The following is a 23,466-nucleotide window of genomic DNA, read 5'->3' as shown; positions in this document are numbered from 1 at the left end:
TATCACAGACTTCAATTGCTACTGCGTGCGTACTAACTGCTTCACAAAAATGTTATAAATCACTAAAAACCAAACGTTGTGTGTATATGCAGTAACTGCACCAAAAACTCCTTACATATGATTAAAATAACCAAAGGCATTCATCAAAACCTGTCAACGAATCCGAACCGCATACACAGTTGCGTCTTGAGACCAATTATCTAGTCAGTGTTATCATTCTGTTTCATTTAATTAGGTGAAAAAATCTTGTCTCACACTCGGGCATTGCCGATATTACAGTAATTCACGCACCGTTACAAGCTTCGATCTCGTATTTTGTGTTATATCGATCTCTGTCTTATGTATGAGAAACGTGAGAGAAAATTTTATAAAAATATTCAATTTGGGTCAATTTTCAGACTGCCGGCGAACACAATATTTTTGTTCGGGGAATTATCGCCCAAACAAAAAAAAGCCCCATAGACTGGGTCGACACAATATCGCGCGCCCTATAATTTCAAATCCACCGATTATTATTAATATTATTATATATGACATTGCACATATTATTAATATTATTATGTCGATTGTAAGGTATTTATTTTGGCAGGTCAATGACCGAATGACCTAAGCAAGGAGCCGCCAGTGCTCTGGACACTCCTTAAACGTTGTAGATAATCTATTTATATAATTTTGAAGCCTTATTATCCTTTATAGTTATTTTGAACATTTGATGACTGCATAAAGTATTTTTGTTACATAAAATAGTATTCTTTTAAACCTCTCGCTCTAATGTTTTAGAATATAGTCATATTTCGGTACATAACTGTGCAGCGGTGTTAAAATTTTTTACATTTATTAATTTTTAAACGCATTTATAAAACCATTAGTATAATTTATTACGAGATATTTTTTGTAAAATATTCACGATAAAAAATTATATTGATAATCTCTGTGATCCCAAATTTGACAAGAATTAGGCATTTTATTATTCAAAAAATCAGCAAGATTAACACATTTGAAGATAATTTTAAAGATACTTATTATAAGCTATGTCTTTGACCATTCAAGTGTGATAAACGTCTTATGAATAATAATTGCTTTATAATAATTATTGACCTAAGAATAAGTAGTGTTTTTTTGAAATACGCCATTTCTTTTGTCATTCCCCAGTGGTTAAGCTACAACATACGGCCGTAGCCATAAATTGACAAACTATAATTGAAGTAGGGAGTAAAATGATATTGACGCGCGTGTTTGAACATGCACCGTTTAAAAAAAAATAAAAAAAAATTCAGTTAGGTACATGTTCAAACACGCGCGTTAACATAATTTTACTCTTTACTTTAATTATAGTTTGTCAATTTATGGCTACGGCCGTATGTTGTAGCTTAACCACTGGGGAATGACAAAAGAAATGGCGTATTTCAAAAAAACACTACCTTATTCTTAGGTCAATAATTATTATAAAGCAATCATTATTCATAAGATGTTTATCACACTTGAATGTTCAAAGACATAGCTTATAATAAATATCTTTAAAATCATCTTCAAATGTGTTAATCTTGCCGATTTTTTGAATAATAAAATGCCTAATTCTTGTCAAATTTGGGATCACAGAGATTATCAATATAATTTTTTATCGTGAATATTTTACAAAAATTATCTCGTAATAAATTATACTAATGGTTTCATAAATGCGTTTAAAAATTAATAAATGTAAAAAATCTTAACACCGCTGCACAGATATGTACCGAAATATGACTATATTCTAAAACATTAGAGCGAGAGGTTTAAAAGAATACTATTTTATGTAACAAAAATACTTTATGCAGTCATCAAATGTTCAAAATAACTATAAAGGATAATAAGGCTTCAAAATTATATAAATAGATTATCTACAACGTTTAAGGAGTGTCCAGAATCATGGTTTGAAAATACAATAAAAACTCAATTTTGACCTTCGACGAGCATGTCCCCCCTTAAGCAGAATTGAATTCATTTTCAGTTAATTCTGTTTTGTATGTTTCGGAAAAAAATTCGTTAGAAGTAATATTTACTACTATTATTGGTTGCTAAGTGGATCCTAGCAACTAAATTATTAATATATACGTGCGTTACTATGGAAATCAATATGAAATGTCAAAATGACATTTCTGTATTCAATATTTATTCAGTATTTCTATCAAGTACAATAAAAAGTTTTTATTAATACATAGAATTGTCAAGTTTATATGATTCAACAAAAAATTTAAAAACGTGGTATATAAAAAGTTCTTTTTATCTAGTAATTATTTATCCTTTATTTTCTCTCATCCTAGCATAGTGTACATGTAAATTGTTATACCTCTTACATTCTACCGTGTGCTGGCTTACCGGATAGAGATGGGAAAATGATACGTTCTTCACGGAGTTACTAGAGACAATTTTATCAAGATTCAATACAAATATTAATTAGATATTTGATAGGTCTGACTTAATACGTTGGAGCACCTACCAGAATTTTATCTAAATATATACAATGCTTACCTATCTTATTCTGTCCTTGCCTTGTATTCTGATGGTTTTTAATTACATATTTTTATGTGTTTTGTGTGTATACTTACACGAATGTAATGTCAATATGATCGGCCATCTATTTTCGATGCAACATTTCATCGATTTCCGGACAGATATAACTTTGACATACGTACCTACCACATAAGTGTGAAGTTCGATAGTTTTGACAGTAAACAATAAATAGTCAGAGCGGCGGCGTTAAAGTTAGAAAAGTTGTAAAAGAGACTTGTTTTCTATCGATTCCAGGTATTGATTAACAGCCCACATGCTCAGCGTACGTCAAAATGGAGCTTTAATGCTATTTTCAAAGCATGATCCTGGACATTCCTTAAACGTTGTAGATAATCTATTTACATAATTTTGAAGCCTTATTATCCTTTATATTTATTTTAAACATTTGATGACTGCATAAAGTATTATTATTACATAAAATAGTATTCTTTTAAACCTCTCACCTCTGTACCTAACCGATTTTTTTAAAACGGTACATGTTCAAACACGCGCGTTACTGTGATCTTACTCCCTACTTCATTTATCGTTTGTCAATGTATGACTACGGCCGTATATTGTAGCTTAGCCACTGTGAAATGCCAATAGAGATGGCGTATTTCAAAAAAATACTACTTTATTCTTAGGTCAATAATTATTATAAAGCAAACATTATTCGTAGAATGGTCAAAGACATAGCTTATAATCAGTATTTCTAATAGTATCTTTAAATGTGTAAATCTTGCCCATTTTTTGAATAATAAAATGCCTAATTCTTGTCAAATTTGGGATCACAGAGATTATCAATATAATCTTTTATTGTAAATATTTCACTATAATAATGTCGACATAAATTTTACTAATAGTTTTATAAACGCTTTTAAAAATTAATAAATATAAAAAATCTTAACACCACTTCCCAATAACGTACTGAAATATGACTATATTCTAAAACATTAGAGCGAGAGGTTTAAAAGAATACTATTTTATGTAATAAAAATACTTTATGCAGTCATCAAATGTTTAAAATAAATATAAATGATAATAAGACTTCAAAATTATGTAAATAGATTATCTACAACGTTTAAAGAATGTCCAGGATCATGCTTTGAAAATAGTATAAAAGCTCCATTTTGACGTACGCTGAGCATGTCCCCCCTAGATACATTTAATGATATGACATCCTTAACTACAACCCAATATAGATCTTGGCCACCTCCAGGAAGCGCCATGTTTTTTGTGATCCAGAATAAATGAATATGTAGGTATTACGATTGCCAACTAAATTATTAACTGTATATTAACTTGGATCTTAAATAATATGAGTTTTCATCTGAATGCTAATTACTTATAATTAATATTTTTGTCTATTGCGCTTCAACTTTGCAACAAAGAGCCTTGGCAGCTTTGTGGTGTACTTTCTCCAGCAGTCAACATCCACGTGGCGCGTAAATCTCTCTTGTAACGTCGTTGCACGATGAGGTAGCGTCGACTACGACTGCAGGCCCAGTGAGCTACAGTGTAGCATAATGATTCTCGACAAAAAAGACAATTTCTTTCGCCCTGTCAGGTTATTCGTATATTTTCTACGTTATTGAAAGTCTTTTGTGAAGATTTTTTCATTACGTAAGGAAGGATGATGGCCTTCAAAGATTTTTTTTAATTTCACGGTTTCCCAGTTTGACATTTAAAAATATCGACGATTTATTTATCGGTTATATTCCAATTTTCTGTGACGTCAAAAGCATTGCCTAATAGTGAAGCTTAAAAAAGGTTACTATGTAGGGCGAACGATTATAATATTATATTAGCTCCGTCATTTCACATTGCAAATTCGTTTGTAGAAAATTTCACACTGGCGATTTATTTTTCTTGGCTGCACTTTGATTGAAGTGTTTCATATCTAAAACATGTTAATATACAATAACCCGCCGGTATTTTGAATACCTATATTTATTTAAATGAGTCGGTCTCAAACGTTTACTTTCACAGTGCATTCGTGTACCTACCTACAAATATTAAAAAAAAAAAAATAGTAAAATGTATAATATTCTAACTCTGTTTGATAAATTAATTGATTTTATTCCTTCAATGACAGATTAGCGACATTATAAGCTTTTCCGAGCTACCAATCGAAAATGTGAAGTGTATTTCCGAATCCGACGTTAAAGGTTTTTCCTAGTTAGTTCCATGTTATTTATTGAAAATATTTTAGTCAAGTTAGTTCAAAATTATAAGAACTTCTCTATTGATAAATAATAAGTCAATTACATTACTTACGCCACGGTATGTTTTATTTTAATTAGTATAATGTCTTTCCACCAAGAATTCAGAGTGAACACCATTATATTATAAAATATAAGTAATAAACATTTTATTATGTATTTTTTTTATCTGTATATACAGTTTTAGATATGCATACTTGTAGCAATCATACTACTCAGCATTAAATGAGTGCCACACTTTAATATGTATGTTTTGTTTACAAAACAAAATAATAAAGTGATAATGATCGTCAGCATTTCCTCAATCATAACTAGATCAGTAGGGTCTGTTATAATTTGTTAATTGCGACTATATTATCTCTTGTAATATATGGACTACATTTGTATAAATCATGACAATACATGAATCCTCACTCACTCGTCGAGTCCGTCACGAGACGCACTAATATTGTCACGAGTCCTTCACTCGATATGGTCAACCGTCATTCCACTCGAATCAAGTCTCTCAGTTCATTCATATAATCAATCTCTTGATCACATCGATCTCACCAGTACATCATTACCCGCGATTGTAATCTCACACTGTCATCTTTATTAAATTATTATTGTATTTTCGTATCGATCAATAAACTCTCCTCCAAACATACACGCAACATTGACCTTCTATCTCCTCCATATCATCTACCGCCAAAGACTTATATAGGTACTATATTTCAATATTTTATTAAATAAGTTTTTTCATTTGTTTATATTTTCTCTACTCGGATAGTTCCTTCAAAGGAGTTTTCATCGTATTTTATTGTATAAGTTTAATATCATCAATATGTAGAGCAAAGACATCCCCTAGCAAGATATGATCCACCACAGCGTGTGGAAAATCAATTCTCTCTGTTTTCCAATTTTCTCTCGGCGTCTCTCGCTTGTTCTATCAAAGAAAAGTTTAGCCTGCGGTTTCAATATTGAGAATTTATTTTACCCAAGGACCCACCTGCACGTAAACTAAACAATCCCTTCTTATTTCACTATGCTTTGCGATAATAATGAAAAATAGTGTAATGCATACTTTGACATATTTATCGGAATGTAATCAAATATTTTAAAATTAGATATTAGAAAAAAATATGAATTGTTCAAAGCTCAAGAGTTCAGACATTTGAGCATTGAGAATCGATGTCTCCGCCGAATCTTAGCCGGCTCTCACATCTAAACTGGCGTCGTCTGCTGCTCAGCCATAAATAAAACTTTATAGGGACGTCGCTACCGATGTTGCATATGACCTGGCGATAGTCACGCGTAACCTCGTGAATGATCAATTCGTAGGTGTGCGTATGTGTTCTGGCGGCTTCGTCTCGCAGCCCGAGACTCATGCGATTTGTTGCTAGCAGCACTAGATGTTTTTTTCAAACTAATAAGTTGCATTCCACCAATGTGCGATATCCATTTGGAAATGTGTGTTTTGTGAATAAATAATGACATCAAATCGACGTATTCGACACGTTGCAGACGAGACGAGTTTTGATGTGCCAGCCGGTTCAGGGGTACACTCTCCCTCGCCCAGCAGCGGCGCTATCTACACGCTGGACGTGACACATTGCGGGAGGCGCGACTTTGTGCATGCCCTATGCCACAACACTGATGCGTGACAGGGTGAATTAGTAGTAGTAGATTCATGCGAGAAGAAATCACGTGTGGGTGGGTGGTGCGGCTGTGTTACGAAAGTATAAAATGTGTATGAAAAGATTCTGTGTGACTAAAATGTACCTATGCGGCTTCGTGTCATTTTATGTTTTAGATGTAGGTCCCTATTGTAAATTTTATTTTCTTGCCTATTTGACTTCTAGTAAATCTTACCCTACAGCCTACACTGAGGTGTGTAATAATGTTGCTATATCGGTCTTCTTTGCCATCTTCGAGCGAGTGTATCGGTGGTATGGTGTGCGTGAGATAAAATGTGTTATCCATTAGTGCGGTGCGACAGGCTTTTATTGTGCGTAGGAAAATTACTGCCTTTGTTATTCAGCAGAAGGGCGCGTGGAAATTATTTCAATGTATCTTGTTTCGTGCTATACGCATACGCAATATTGAAGATATGTTATATTATATGAAGTCTATACCAGGGATTTTCAATCCTGTGCCCACTAATTTATGATTTAAAAAATATTTTTATAATCGATTAAAAACATAATTGCAATTGAATTTTTGTTGGTTGATTGGATATATTAAATTTATCGTCGATGTACGGTTAAACAAGCAACTTAATTTACTTCAGCAATGTTTAAAACTGCACACAATATTGCAAAAAAAGCGTAACCAGCAGTGTTGCCGCCTATCGGGGTAACGATGCAGATGTAGTCTATTACAGCAAGACAACATCTTCTTGACTCCGTGAAGGGGGGCGCTGTTGTCGACTAAATGGGAAGAGCTTGTTATACAGCAAGACAACATCTTCTTGACTCCGTGAAGGGGGGCGCTGTTGTCGACTAAATGGGAAGAGCTTGTTAGTTTATAATGGAAGTGTGGTTAAAAATGGGAGGAGCGTGTTAGTTCACAATTTTAACACGTAGCCAAGAAGATGTTGTCATAAGAGTAATAGATGTGGGCATGCTCTGTTGTCAAAGTATACTTTTTTGTGCTTGACATTGCATGTTTCATTCGATATTTTTAATGTTTTATTAAAATAATATTTAAAACTTCAATAATACAAGGTTATTTTGTCAAATATATCGTCATTGTTCTGGCAGAAGACACTAATTCGAAAAAAATACATATTGAGTTAGTACCTAAATGTTCCTTCTTTCAAACTTTACCGTCTGGAAACCTTCTTAATAAATAAACATTATTTATTTATGTCTTTATTTTAAAGTCATCCTTTTTACGATTACTTAATAAACTCACATGATAGACCATTAATTCAAACATTTTAACAACTTCAAAGTCAAATTACTTAAAACTAGTATTCTCCAGTTAGTGTGTTCTGCCAGAACAGAGACGATATTTTGTAGTACCTCGTCTCAGTCTTAAGTTATGTAACTTCATTAGAAAAAAATCGCTGCCATTCTGTTTAAGCTATAATAATGTTTGTTGAAAAATGTTAGGAACTCTTGTGTATACAGTATAACCCCTATTTTACGTTTTTAAGGGACTGGAAAAAAAACCTAATTGGAGGGAAAATGTAAAAGGGGGGTATTGAAAAAAAGAACATTAAAATTGTATGTTTCTAAAAAATAACGTTTTATTAAAAAACAACATTCAATTTAAATTTTTATTGAAAAAATCATGTACATAAGTATATTAGTTTGTTGCATTTTTGTTTTTTTGTTATGTAATTCTCTTTCAAGACTATATAAACATTTAAAAGTGTCATCTTGGATATCAGCAAAGTTTGTAAAGTAGGTTTTTAAACCCTCGGTGAACCTCATTGCTTCTTCTTTTGTTGGAATATCAACATCTTCTTCATCAGACAGTTCTTCAGAAGCGCGCGTAACTTGCATATTTTGAATATTTCCGACGTAAATCGCGGGAAAGAAAGACGTAAATGCGGGTATTAAATGTACTGAAATACATCGGGACCGAAAAAATTACACGCAATTGCCGGGAAAACGTGAATACCGGGCACGGAAAAACGAGGTTATACTGTATTATAATGCAAGAGAACGGAGCTTTCAGGCTTTTGAAAGTAGGCGAGATATGTCGACAGCGTTTTATAATTCGAAATTTTTGTCACTAAATTAACAATAATCGGAATAGTACGAGGGTGGGTCAATAAGTCCTTAGAAAAGCCGACAGGTGGCGCGACTAGTACTGTAAGCGGTTTGTTTTCATGCAGCGGCACTACCGATTCAGTATGCTGCGAAGTTTCAATCAGATTGGTCGGGTTGTTGTTTTTTATTTTCGTACATTTAAAAAAAAATTGCTTGTTTACAAAAATGGAGAAAATTGAGTTTAGAGCTGTTATTAAACATTTTAATATAAAAGGGTTAACAGCAAAGGAAATAAAAAATGAGTTGGATTTAGTTCACGGCATATCTGCTCCTTCACTTGCAACTATTTATAACTGGTTAAATGAATTTAAACGTGGTCGTACATCAACAAAGGATGAACCACGCTCAGGACGTCCTGTAGAGGTGACTACACCAGAAATGATCAATAAAATCCACGATATGGTGTTAAGTGACCGAAGATTAAAGTTGAGTGAGATAATTGAGGTTACAGGGATCTCAAAAGGTAGCGTCATTTCTATTTTACATGACAAATTGGGCATGAAAAAAGTTTCTGCAAGATGGGTGCCGCGTTTGCTCACAGTCGACAATAAACGCAATAGGGTGGTGGCCTCTAAAGCCCTGTTGTCGCTCATGCAACGCAATCCGGATGAATTTTTTCGTCGCTTTGTGACTGTAGATGAAACATGGATACACCACTATACTCCCGAGACGAAAGAACAGTCAAAGCAGTGGATTGCGAAAGGCGAACCATGTCCAAAGAAGGCGAAAACCGTAAAATCAGCTGGTAAGGTTATGGCTACTGTATTTTGGGATGCACGTGGAATTATTTTCGTTGACTATTTGGAAAAAGGAAAAACAATAACAGGGGATTATTATGCATCTTTATTGGACCAGCTAAAAAACGAAATTGAAGAAAAACGGCCTCATTTAAACAGGAAAAAAATCCTCTTTCATCAGGACAATGCCCGTGTTCACACATGTTTACGATCAATGGCTAAAATTGAAGAATTGAAGTTCGAATTGGTCAACCACCCACCGTATTCGCCAGATTTAGCCCCCAGTGACTTTTTCCTTTTCCCAAACTTAAAAAAAATGGCTAAGTGGACAACGTTTTTTTTTCAAATGAAGAAGTCATCGATCGGACAAATGCTTATTTTGAGGACCTTCCGAAAACTTATTTTTCTGACGGTTTAAAAAAAATTGAGAAACGTCTAACCAAGTGTATTGAGCTCCAAGGAGATTATGTTGAGAAATAAAAAAAAATACAAAAATAAAAACTGTTTTAATGCTTTTTTCTAAGGAATTATTGACCCACCCTCGTAATAATTGTCTTCAAGCTTATAAGCGTTAAACGATGCTGAGCGGCCAAACTGATACGCGATGTTTCGCCAAAGGAGGTTGGTAGTGCTGATGCACTACTAGCAGCCAACTGCTTCTCATACTTGTATTAAAAGCTGCCTCAAATTTCGTTGAAGAAAACCATCATAATATAATATAGTAAACACATATATGAAAGTTATCTAGAAAAAATGTCTCACTAGAGGTCTATCTTCTTTAAGCTGGCGTGCGGTTTCCCCCCGCTTCAGCATCTTAACACTGAATTACCTATTGTTCCCTTCCATTGAAAACTTGCAACAGTCGAACGCGATGGCACAATGCTTTCCGTCTGCAAACGACGTCGTGAACGCCAGCTCCTAGAAGACAGAATCTTCTCATTAAATGAGCTTAGTCAATCTCGAAATTTTCCCGACAGAGCTGTATTTAGACAATTTTTCTCAGAAATTTAGTATATTAAACACAAATTTATTAATTATGGGAAAAACAAAATCAAAAATACTTCCACCTTTCTATATTTGCGTCTGACAAGTTTATTTAGGGATTTTTTTAAATCAGTATTTTTTTTATTTGTTCAGCTAATGCCCAACGTGCAACTTAAAAATAAGAAATAAATGAAATCCACAGACAGGGTATATCCTCCAAATGTGGTGGCATTGTGACCACCGCGAGAGAAATATAGATATTATAAACCAATATTTTTTTTTAGTTAAATGTTTATGTAGGTCAGTGTTGCCATCTTTTTCTATGCTGATTATAGTACAAAGGCGTAAAAATTATACTATTTCTGATAAATGTATAGTACAGGAACATTTTTCAAAATTATAGTATTTTGGTATATTTGGCGTAAAATTATAGTATTTTACATTTTTCGCGGAATTTAAATTATAGTATTGTACTATAATTATTATAGTACGGTGGGCATCACTGATGTAGGTATATATTGTTTATGTTGGTCTGGACTTAGGCTTCATCGCTAATGCTAATGCATAGTGTCGTCACACTATTGCCATCTAAACTAAACCACACTATAATATTGTAAAAAGTTGACGCAATGTTCAACATTTATCTGAAACGCAAAATTGACGCTGGTCAACATTAATCTTAACTTTCTCTTGTATGTCGATAATAAATTACATTTTGCATGTTGGTATTCTCGAAACAATAGCAACAAAATGTCCACAGGCTAAGGAAACGCCTCGGTAACCTGTTTAAAATACATTTCTAACCATGGCAATACTATTTTATGCAATATGAGCCGACTCTCACACGCAAACTCAACGCGACAACAACTTGGACAATTTGTACATTTTATTAATTAGTTCACATCCACACAGCACATTACTGAATAAACTGACGCACTACATTCAACTTCTTATCATAAAATCTTATTATTAAAAATTGACCGATCTATTACCGTAATTCACATTTTTCTAATGTGTAATGAACCTTCAATAGTGGATAGAAATGGTACCTACTACGATGATTTAGTCTATTCAGTGGGTTTTAGGGCGCGTGGTGATCTGTGGTCGTTTATTGGGTCTTGGTGCGACGAAAGGTTGATTACGGCCTCAATGAAGTATACTAATTTTAATAGGTATAATTATATAAAATATTGAGACGCCATTTAATGGATACCAACAAATCCTATCTCTAGTCGCTACGCGGCCGTCCCCGGGCAATGTAGATTCTGTGTATGGTTCGACAGTGTAGCCCACCTGTAGCTAATAGAGAAGGGTAAAAGGCGAAACTCTTGCGCCTCGGAACGAGAGACATTTTTTGACTACGGGAAGGAAAATCCAGACAGAAATCCGCATACCGACCCGCCCAGACATCGTGATAATAAATGATACGTCGAAATACCAATACGAAAAAGAAACCAAATACATATAAATTACACATTTATCTTTGGAAAGAATCCTATGATATTTTTGAGTGGACTGTATTTGGATGAGGTCGAGTTTTGTGGAGAAGAGTGGACGGAGGGATGGATTCAAGGCACTAACCTTTTGAGGGTGGGTCTCATTGACTTCGGGTCACTCATTCGCACTTGTTATGTTTATGGTGGGGTTAAGTTACTTTTTTTAATTAGTTGGTCACCTTGCACCTACTTTAATTGTTGAATGTTTGTAATTGATGGTTAGTCTGGTGGCGATCGATTTAGCATTAAATTTTAAATAATGTGCCCAGGAGACATACATTTTTGGAAGGTGGCGTGTGACACAATGATATTTGTTATAACACTTGTTCGGAAGCATCCAAATTTTTTTCTTAATCTTGTCAGAGTTGCGTTGGATATGTATGTTCAGACAGCCTATTATTTGCGCGTCGATGTTGCATGCATTTTGGTTACGCGAAAGCTACGCGGGGTCTACGTCTAGGTATAATGTATGTATATGATACACCGTCATATTATGACTGAACTAACTGGACTGAAGTCAATACGTTCTCCATATAACTAAGTCAAACCAGTTTAAACAATTTGAAAAAAATCGATTAATGTCATCTTAATATGCTAGTTTAACAGAGGGCACTTTAATGTATGCAATTAACAACACTTCAGATTTTCCATTGCCTATGTAATTTCTTTACTTAGTTTAGTAATAATGTGTTTTCACGGTTGTTCAAAATGTAATTTGGTATATAAGCAGTAAGTAATTATATTCTGCGTGAGTTGTAGCTACGTTTGCCATCGGTGAGTGGAGCATATTGCCCGAAGATGGCGTAAGCGAAACCCAGGACGCAGAAAAGCAATTCAATTAAAACAGGACAAAACGTAAATCAACTTTAATAATTCTAAGATATTTGACGAAAATAAGTAAGAATCGCTTATATTGCAACGAAAGTAGAGTTAATTTTTAAGTACATACCATTCGCTTTTTAAAAAGAAAAAGAACTTAACCCACACAAATCAAATTTTACAGGAGGCACAAAAACGCTTTTGTTGTGGTTTTCGGTAAGTTAAATTAATATACAATAGGCATAAACCTTAAATGCGTAATGATAATTAATTCGGTGTCTTATTTTTTCAATTCGATGTTAATTATTGAGGTAAGTAATTAATGAAAACCCAATAAAAATGATGGTCTTTTTTCCTACTTCACTTATCATGTTAAATTTAGATAATAATTCGGCATTTTCCGGTTACATTTTTTGTTACAGCGTGTAGTCGTGTTTAAATGTTATTATCCAATAAAACCTATTTTGGAAACACTGAGGGTTAGCCCCTTTTCTTTTCGACAGTAATACAATAATAAACAATAGTAAACAATAATCATCTGGTAGCGGAAGTGTTGGCTAAATATAAAAATTATCGTAGTTTAACAAATTATGGCCCTATTAGGTACAATGCAGGTAGAGTTCATTTTTCGATCACTTTCATCTGAACAGACTAAACTCTAAATGAATGTATGGTTGTGCCGACGGCCCTTTTATGTTTTATATTTATACAATTCGTTTATTTAATTATTTAATACGTCAATGCGTGCAACGTATACGCAGTACCTATACGAATTGACCGTATAAACCGCTGGTGGTTGCGTTCGGTCGAGTTTGGTTATCTTGCGGTTTATGGATCTTATTGAATATTCGTATTCGATAATTAATACAAACATGTATGCGTTAGGGTTGGGTTCATGGGAAATTTACTACATACTGCAGAATTTAAAAAAATCATTTATTTGTTTATTGGACAGGAATTACAAGCTTGGCGTAACTCACCCATTCGGCTGTATTTAGTCGAATTATTAAAGATTCTAGCGGAGATCACTGTTATCGATAAGCATTATCATTAAATGTTATTTGTGGTAATACAAAGTGAGGTTAATCCATATTTCAGTGGCGAAGGGTTGAGGTAGGCTGCTAAGATCCGACATAATTAGTGCACACTAAAGTTTGTCAGTCAAACGTATTAATTGTTTTCATTGAACTAAGACTACGATGTGTTGATAGTGTTAGTTTTTTAAATTCGATTAAACCTCGCCTAATCCAAGCCATAGTAAAAAAATATTCGTTTATCTATAAAATATAAAATGATGCCGTTAAACCATGCATAATATTAGACATTTTATAGATGGATGAATATTTTTTATCGATTATGAATTGTTATAGCCAGGGCTTAATGAATTTAAAAATTACCAACACCACCTGTAATTTGTATTCTTAATTCAACGAAAATAAGTATGACTGAAAAATGAGCACTATTTTTTCGATTGCCCATAGCATACCTAAATTATTATGATTTGATTAGGCAGGGTTTAATTTTTAATTGAATTTTAAAAACTAACTAGTACCATCTGCAAATTGTATTCTTAGTTCAATAAAAACAAATAGGTAGGTATCACTGACAAACTTTAGTGTGCACTATTTATGTCGAATCTTAACAACAGTCTACCTCCACCCCTCGCCACTGTATTATTTATTGTTTTTTTTTTAAAGCCAAGCCCGGACCAGGAACATCTATATATGGACAGTGTTACCATTAAATGAAAACAAAAATCCCATTTCTTTTGTATGATAATTCGATAAACAAAATAAAAAATAATGCCAACTGGTGGATCGATTAGAAGGCGCGCACGCTGCCGAGTATACTATTCCGACCGTCGACTGGGTGACTTTGTTTATAATATGATTATTTTAATTACAATAATACCCAAGCAACCATTTTCACCTATCATAACATTAATAATCACATAACATAACAACATAATAAATTATACATGTTATTGCATTAATGCCCTATTGTTGATTTTCGAATTAAATTTGGGTGGATATTTTCAAACATTTTCTTTTTATTGATATAGAAGGTAGCTATTATTGTAGACGCAAACCAATAAGTTATTGATATTTTTTAAGTAACCGATGCAATATATTTTTTGATTACATGTGTTTGAAAATTTATTAGTTGGTAGTAGTATAGGTACATTCCAATTTTAAGAATTGTGAAAAAATATAAATTCCAACTACATTTAAACAAAAATATATTTAAATTCTAATGGATTCAAGCTCTGTACTATTCCATTTAAGTCGTTTTTTGCGACCCGGGTTTCGCCTTTCGGCATCTTCAGGCGTTGTGTACACTCACCAAAGGCAAACACACACTGACAACGAACACTCTTAACTCTACCTTATATAGTAAATCAATACATATAGGTAACACTTCAGCTATTCATAATTTGTTTATTGGATTTTTTGTAACCTCTAACTAGATAGGTAGGTAATGGAGTTTTTACCTACTTTATTGTATTGATTTACTATTTATAAGGTAGAGTTAAGAGTGTTCGTTGTCAGTGTGTGTTTGCCTTTGGTGAGTGTACACAATGCCTGAAGATGCCGAAAGGCGAAACCCGGGTCGCAAAAAACGACTTAAATGGAATAGTACAGAGCTTGAATCCATTAGAATTAAATTCAAATTCCATCAAGTACCTTCGGTCGAAAGTATTAATATTAAACATATATTTAATTTACCATGGACATTACTAATACTCTCTGTGTCCGAAAATCAGAGGGCATTTACAATAAGATTTACTTCTGTCGTGTGTGTTCGACACGCCATTTCACTCGCGCTGTAAACATCGAGGAGTCGCGCCTATGTATCGTACTGAAAAAAATCCTGTGCTTTACCGTCCAGTTATAATCCACTGTTTGCCGAAACACTTGGGTTTTATTCTATCTATCAAATGCCACTATAAAAAACGAGGTTAAATGTAGGCGCTTTTACAATCCCACTTTTAATATTACGTGTGGCGGGTACCCAAGTAAGTAGACCCCACGGTGAAATGGTACAACACGCAGGCAAAGTAAAGTACCTACCCACTGCCGCCCGGAATCTGGATCCGCCGCCCGTCGTCGCCTACTCCACCTCGGGAGCTAAGGGCGGGAGGTGGCGGCGCCTACCTACGATGGCGATATTATTACTTGTTGGCCGCCATATGATTCCCATTGATGAGATGTATATCAGAGGGTGACTGCTTTTATGATGGTTCACTTCACAATAATTTAAAATGGTGTTGCGACAAAATGATGTACGGTATGGCCAACAGGTCGATCGCAAAGTAATTTTTGGCGTGTCCGGAAAATTGTACGTATGCAGTTCACCGTGAGCTGTTGTATAGCTAACATAATATGGCCGAATAGCTTTGATATCAAATTCATACGTGTAACTAATTTTTGGGCTGTCTTATACATACTTCTTATTGTGCCATCCCCTAGCGGAGGTCGGCCACCATCAAGGCGATCTTATCTTTGTCGTCTGCTACCCGGAACAGTTCGGTGGAGCTGCGCTCGTACCAATCACGGGGGTTCTTAAGCCACGAAATGCGGCGCCGTCCTCTGCTACGCTTCCCATTGACTTTTCCTTGAACGACGAGTTGGGGAATGCTGTATTTTTGTCCTCTCATAATGTGGCCGAGGTATTGTAGTTTCCTGGTTTTGATACTACGTAGAACTTCTCGGTCCTTCCCCGTTCGATTGAGAACTTCAACATTTGTCACCCGGTCAGTCCAAGGAATTTTGAGGATGCGTCTATACAGCCACATCTCGAAAGCTTCAAGTCTCCGTGACATCTCTTTTTACATTTTAGATAAATCAAGCGTTTCTGTTATCGTTATCTTTAAGATATAAGATTTGTAACTGCGACGAAGAAATAAGTCAGGATGCTTAGTAATTGTATGTAGTTTTAATAGCTTATAAAAATCATTTTTAATGTCGGCCCTCCCTCACACAGCCTCAAGGGTTCCGTCGTCGTGGCCGGCCCTCCCTAACCCTGCAGCGGTGCTACAAAAGCGATCTACACGCTGCAGATCTGGAATGGCGGGAGGCGAAAGAGTTGGCGATGGATCGAGGAAAGTGGCGCGAACATGTGCTTGCCCTATACCCCAACGCTGGGTCGTGACAGGGTGAAATAAGAAGAAGAATGTTGAAATAATTATGGATAACCATTTACGAAACGTTCCAATTTTAAATGTACGTTTAAAAATTATACTGTCTTCTTCTTCCGAGATGCTTCAGCGCATTTTTCCCAACCACGTCTCGGTCACTGTGATGGCCGCGTCATTGGCTTTAAACATGTCATTGATTGTGCAGTTGAAATAATTTTTGGTGTAACTAGCGGACAAATCATCACGTGTTTTGTAGTTTGCTTTTGCTCAGCGACACTTTCACTGTTTGAAGAATCATCGGAGTGCGCTTCATCATTTTTTTTTAAATTATTAATAACCATGTCCTTGCTTTTTCGTACAAGGTGGTTAGTAATTTTGAACAATCACAAACATCCAGGCTTTGAGAAAAACACATGAATATTGTGTCCTCACCGGGATCGAACCCAGAACTTTCGGGTGGAAGGACAGCGCCTTACGCACTGCACCACGAGAGCCACCGCTCTTCATCATATTGTTTTTAGTTCCGGTTGATATCCGATTATTCGTCTTCCAAACTGCGAAGTCCTGATTGTTAGATTACAAAAAAACAAAGATTTTATTTAGTATTAATGTAATATTATGTTTCTCTATGATCAGATTTAAATCTGAAATTACCATATTTTTTCATATTAGGTATAAATATATATTTTTTTGCTTCTAAGCGAAGCATGTAGGCCTCTTAGTATTTTTACGAGTAATGGTTCTTACCCATTCGTCCAATCGATTGTGTTATCCAGTGTTATACATACGTACTTAACCTACTAGTGAAAATCCGTAGCAATGCGATGTTTGCTCATTTAAATTCTTGATACTTCCCATTTCAAAATACGTCACATTAAATATATTTGTGAAAAAGCATATAGGTATGTATATGCAATGTTTGTCGCATTTAAATGCATGTGGTTCGGTGTACTTAAGATACGTACCTGCTGCTGCTGCTGCTGCTGCTGCTGCTGACAAACTATATCAATGCGGTGTTTTCATATTTATTATGCAAATTTCGTGAATAGTTCGTAACAAATTGTATAATATGATAATAAAATATTTGTATGTAAAAAATTGATCATTACAACAAGTAGGTTGCCATATACGAGGGTGGGTCAATAAGTCCTTAGAAAAGCCGACAGGTGGCGCGACTAGTACTGTAAGCGGTTTGTTTTCATGCAGCGGCACTACTGATTCAGTATGCTGCGAAGTTTCAATCAGATTGGTCGGGTTGTTGTGTGTTTCTCGTACATTTAAAAAAAAAATTTGCTTGTTTACAAAAATGGAGAAAATTGAGTTTAGAGCTGTTATTAAACATTTTAATACGAGGGTGGGTCAATAAGTCCTTAGAAAAGCCGACAGGTGGCGCGACTAGTACTGTAAGCGGTTTGTTTTCATGCAGCGGCACTACCGATTCAGTATGCTGCGAAGTTTCAATCAGATTGGTCGGGTTGTTGTTTTTTATTTTCGTACATTTAAAAAAAAAATTGCTTGTTTACAAAAATGGAGAAAATTGAGTTTAGAGCTGTTATTAAACATTTTAATATAAAAGGGTTAACAGCAAAGGAAATAAAAAATGAGTTGGATTTAGTTCACGGCATATCTGCTCCTTCACTTGCAACTATTTATAACTGGTTAAATGAATTTAAACGTGGTCGTACATCAACAAAGGATGAACCACGCTCAGGACGTCTTGTAGAGGTGACTACACCAGAAATGATCAATAAAATCCACGATATGGTGTTAAGTGACCGAAGATTAAAGTTGAGTGAGATAATTGAGGTTACAGGGATCTCAAAAGGTAGCGTCATTTCTATTTTACATGACAAATTGGGCATGAAAAAAATTTCTGCAAGATGGGTGCCGCGTTTGCTCACAGTCGACAATAAACGCAATAGGGTGGTGGCCTCTAATGCCCTGTTGTCGCTCATGCAACGCAATCCGGATGAATTTTTTCGTCGCTTTGTGACTGTAGATGAAACATGGATACACCACTATACTCCCGAGACGAAAGAACAGTCAAAGCAGTGGATTGCGAAAGGCGAACCATGTCCAAAGAAGGCGAAAACCGTAAAATCAGCTGGTAAGGTTATGGCTACTGTATTTTGGGATGCACGTGGAATTATTTTCGTTGACTATTTGGAAAAAGGAAAAACAATAACAGGGGATTATTATACATCTTTATTGGACCAGCTAAAAAAAAAAATTGAAGGAAAACGGCCTCATTTAAACAGGAAAAAAATCCTCTTTCATCAGGACAATGCCCGTGTTCACACATGTTTACGATCAATGGCTAAAATTGAAGAATTGAAGTTCGAATTGGTCGACCACCCACCGTATTCGCCAGATTTAGCCCCCAGTGACTTTTTCCTTTTCCCAAACTTAAAAAAATGGCTAAGTGGACAACGTTTTTTTTCAAATGAAGAAGTCATCGATCGGACAAATGCTTATTTTGAGGACCTTCCGAAAACTTATTTTTCTGACGGTTTAAAAAAAATTGAGAAACGTCTAACCAAGTGTATTGAGCTCCAAGGAGATTTATGTTGAGAAATAAAAAAAAAATACAAAAATAAAAACTGTTTTAATGCTTTTTTCTAAGGACTTATTGACCCACCCTCGTATTATATCTACAGGATTTAAAATTCCATAATTCTTGTCACTAAATTCAACGTGTTTTGCAGAATAGGTCAAACACGTCTTAGATTTTAAATCGCTCTTATTGCCATGTAAACAGAGTTTATTTTTAACTACATAGTTACCGTAATATGTATTTTGGGTATACTTAGCTGCTCGCACGGTAGTAGAATATAACAATAATGACGTATATTATTATGCAGCTTACAAATTAACCCTTATTAAAATGCAGATAATATATAATATATATAATTTTTCAACCACTTTTGTTTGTATTTATAATATGTTTACAAAATAATAACATTTATTTGAGCGGACTTATAGTAACATCTATCTATGGACTTAAAATAAAACTCGACGTTAATTAAGTACTCGTCACTCGAACTTACTATATTACATTGCATTAGATAATATAATGATTAGTCGATATGAAACCTTTGAATCAAGCGTAAGTTCACAAATAATCTCTCAATAAAATAATCGTACCTCGCATACTTTGTATGTCAGAAATAGACATTAGACCATCACAACAATAAATATATATGAAACAATAAACAACTATAAAAATAGTTCTGAGTTTATTACTCAAATATGTATCCATATAAAATTAAAATTAGTTGGTAGATGCACATCATGCCAAATTAAAATACATACCAAACAACTACTAATGGTGATCCCGATGGTAAGTGATAAACTAGACTAAAGGCAGGTCCAGATGTGGTCTTTATTTTTTTATCTCTTCGTCCATATAGGTACTATTGTAATACATCAATGCATGGAAATCACAAATTTCAATGAAGGATCCTATTAGGGGTTTATTCGATTTCTAGTCCGTTATACACAATTAATTATTGAACGATATACAATAACCTATTCCTATTGGTAATACTAATTCTAAGTTTCAACAATATTGCTGAATTTTGCAGCGTTTAAAAGTGTTTTCTAACTTCCCTACGCTGACATATTTGGTAGATCGTCCGTTTTTAAAGGCGCGGGAATGGGCTCAGACCCAGAAAAAAGATCAAATGGATTGGATGACAGCTAACAACCATTCCTCGTATGTTAATATAACTTCTACATTATGTTAATTGGCCTGAAAATAGTAATTTTCTGTTTACTTTTTATGATTTATTTTTGTGTGCGCCTTTTTTGATTTATCGGTGGGATTATTTTAAAGAAAGCAACGGACCATTTTAGTAAGTGATAGTTGATTATTCATGGTGTCTTATTCGTTGACTGGTGAACGATTTGATAGAAGTGTGACTGTATTGTCAAAAGAAATTATCGATATCCCCTACTGGCCTACTAGAAACCGTAGATTGAACAAGTATTGCAATATTATTAATCATCGGTCTGGATCCATCCTCGGATATATGAAAGCAATTCCAAGCTTTACCACGTTTCTGTACGTTGCATTAACACGTATCTACTTCCGCACAACTCAACTATCTCATCAAAACAGCACGGCCTAAAGGCTTAAAGTTGTCTTTGTGCAGACTTGACTTATCCAGCGATTGTCTGATTGATCTTCTTCGACTTGTATGCTTGGTCATTTTTTGTGACTTCTCTACACGATAGCGATTGGAGATAATATCTGGAATGGTGTGGCTTCGCTGTCAAGCTCTATGAGTTTGGACTTAGTACTCGGCCAACATGTTCATACATACCTCAGTCTTGGGTAACTAACTGTTCCTGAAACATTCCCAGGTTTAAAGATTGATGATGCTTCATAGGGCTTCGCGATACGCCTGATTAAAACCGGGTGTCGTGCGGACGGTTGGTTTGGAGGGGTCTACTTGTGTTCTCATTATATTTTGTCCCTGTATTAACTATATTTTTTATATTTTATTTCAGATGGCGACAGTATGATAAGTGACCTATCAATCAGACATAATTCACCGTCAAAAACATGTAAGTATTTTTTTTCTGTTTTCGTTAGGGGATTGTATTTGCATTAGCGATCATTTAGATTTAGCCGATAAATGACTAAACTTATACTACAAGCTGAACGTGTGAGCGATAATGTTATTTTCATGTAATATAATATTATTACGATACAATAATATAACCGTAGCAAACGTCAGTGGGCACTACTTAGTGTGAGATATTATCTCGTTTGTTGAAAAGTCATTTAAAAATCTCATTTCGCCGCATGTGAAAGCTTAGCATGGGCGAATGTCTCCCAGTCTCGGCTGGGAACAAATGTCAGCCTGAAATCTAGACGTTTGAACGGGTAGAGTAAAATTATTTAGTGTATAGGTACCTACACCTACGCTCCATTTCTTACTTTACAGACTGTACAAAAGTTGGATTGGATTCCGGAATATTATACCTAGATTACTTTAAAATAAAAATCGTGCAGCTTCTCCACCCGATCGAATCAAACGCTGTGCTGTGATCGATCACGCACGCAGCATACTAACTATCTCCTCGATAGTGTAATAGTACATGTCAAAATTCATATGCTATCTGATAAAAGGACTAGTCAAATGTTTTAATGCAGTCTGCATATTATATTGTGTATTAAATGTTTATTTGCGTGAAAATGGCTTGTTGAGATAATAATATCAGTGATTGTGTACACCTCATAAGCATGCAGCATACGTTCGATACCATTCGTTTTTCATTTCTTCAATTTTGCTGCCTTAAATACGTGAAAATATGATTTTGCATGTTACCTATTAAGGGACGTTGTACAAAAATATACATGATTGAAGTTTTGTGTTTTCTCTTTGATCTTTTGGTGCTTAACGCGATATCATATGGTTTAACATTTATTAATTTTCATGAAGGAAATGTATGTCCGATCTGAGAATTTTTTAAAGTCCCGTTCAAAGCTTTAGAGATCACGCCGTATTTAGAGAAAATCTTAACCCTTCGAGTGCGTCCGAAATCCGTCATTAACCCTTGCTGCACCGGGCGCCGCCGACCGACCGCCGCCTCACTTTTCTCCGCCGGTATATCCATTTCCCGTGTTTTCATCTCGCGACGCGGGGGGGTGTCGCCCCCCACCCCCGAAATGCTGTTAAGGGGGTCAGCAGGTGGACTGCGGAGGGGGTCTGGGGGGAGGGCTCCGGCGCGTGGCACGGGAGCCGCGGCGGACAGATTTATTTGGGCGCCGCCACCCCGACGTACACCTCCCCCCCATATATATGTTTATATATATATACACACCCACCCCATGGGGCACCCGTCGCCCCCACACATTTGACTGGATCAATAAGCAGCAGGCAAAGGATGCCCGATGTAGAAAAAGCACACCGAGGGGGGCGGGGGTGGGGGTTACCCGGTACCGTAGGGTGGGGGAGGAGGTGTTGTAATTATTGCTAGTGTGTGTATGCGGGGATGTGTGGATGCATATGATATTTAGATGTGTGTGTGATAGCTCTCTTCTAATTAGCGGCTCGCCGTCCGTCCGATGGTTCTTGTTGATGTGCTCTTGTTCGTTGCAGGGTTACACTACTAAAGAAACAAAATCTCCCACATGTTATAATGTATCACAAACACCATTGTCTATGAACGTTCCGATCAGAATAGCCAACCGTGAAAAATAGTTATATGTACAGATCACTATAAAGCAAAATCATATCATCCCACCAACAAATATCCAAAAATCATCAAAATTGTTTAAACCTTGCAATTTTGAAATGTAGGGTTGTGCCATGGTGTGTGCAGCATTTAATATCGCATAACACATCTATAGCCAAAAATCGTTTAGGTCGTTTAGGACTAAAATAATTCTATGTGCGAAAGGAAGTCGAGATAAGTCTGAATGTAAAAAAATGAGTTAAATATTCCAAATTAACAATAATGTACGTTACATATAAGTAAGGAGGAAATGATCGAATGAAAAGAAGTCGACTTAACACCGTTTAATTATTAAATTTTACACAGAAACATGCAAGTTACCATACTAAATTGGTGAAAATTTATTTATTTATCTCCCTTTTTCTTTCGACTTAGAATTAGAATCCAGTTATTTTAGAATTACCTACGTATGTTTAAAAACAAGCAGTAGGTATTATACTACACAACTCCAGCATTTATGTGTTTTTTTTAACCGCTGTATTATCAAAAAAACTCATGTATTGTGATTTTTTCGCCTGGAGTAGTTTCGTCCAA

At 35.2% G+C, this 23,466-nt stretch overlaps 2 protein-coding genes across 4 annotated transcripts in view; one reads left to right on the top strand and one right to left on the bottom strand.

Moving 5' to 3' along the window:
- The window catches only part of H (transcriptional corepressor hairless), a 249,032-nt gene that overhangs the window by 142,151 nt on the left and 83,415 nt on the right, over positions 1-23,466 (bottom strand). The window lies entirely within an intron of this gene.
- Positions 1-23,466, top strand: part of MTA1-like (metastasis associated 1-like) — a 197,186-nt gene that overhangs the window by 122,626 nt on the left and 51,094 nt on the right. For all 3 annotated transcript variants that reach the window (XM_085947929.1, XM_085947928.1, XM_085947927.1), the window contains exon 4: positions 21,199-21,255. In XM_085947929.1, the coding sequence (XP_085804055.1) occupies positions 21,199-21,255 (57 nt within the window). The remainder of the gene's footprint in view (positions 1-21,198; positions 21,256-23,466) is intronic.

This window comes from Rhyacophila brunnea, unplaced genomic scaffold (genome assembly GCF_057557595.1).
Source record: "Rhyacophila brunnea isolate RB1 unplaced genomic scaffold, BYU_Rbru_1.0 scaffold_20, whole genome shotgun sequence".
NCBI classification, from domain to species: Eukaryota; Metazoa; Arthropoda; class Insecta; order Trichoptera; family Rhyacophilidae; genus Rhyacophila; species Rhyacophila brunnea.
Note: the sequence above shows the minus strand (reverse complement) of the source record. Positions and strands in the feature narration are given on the sequence as shown.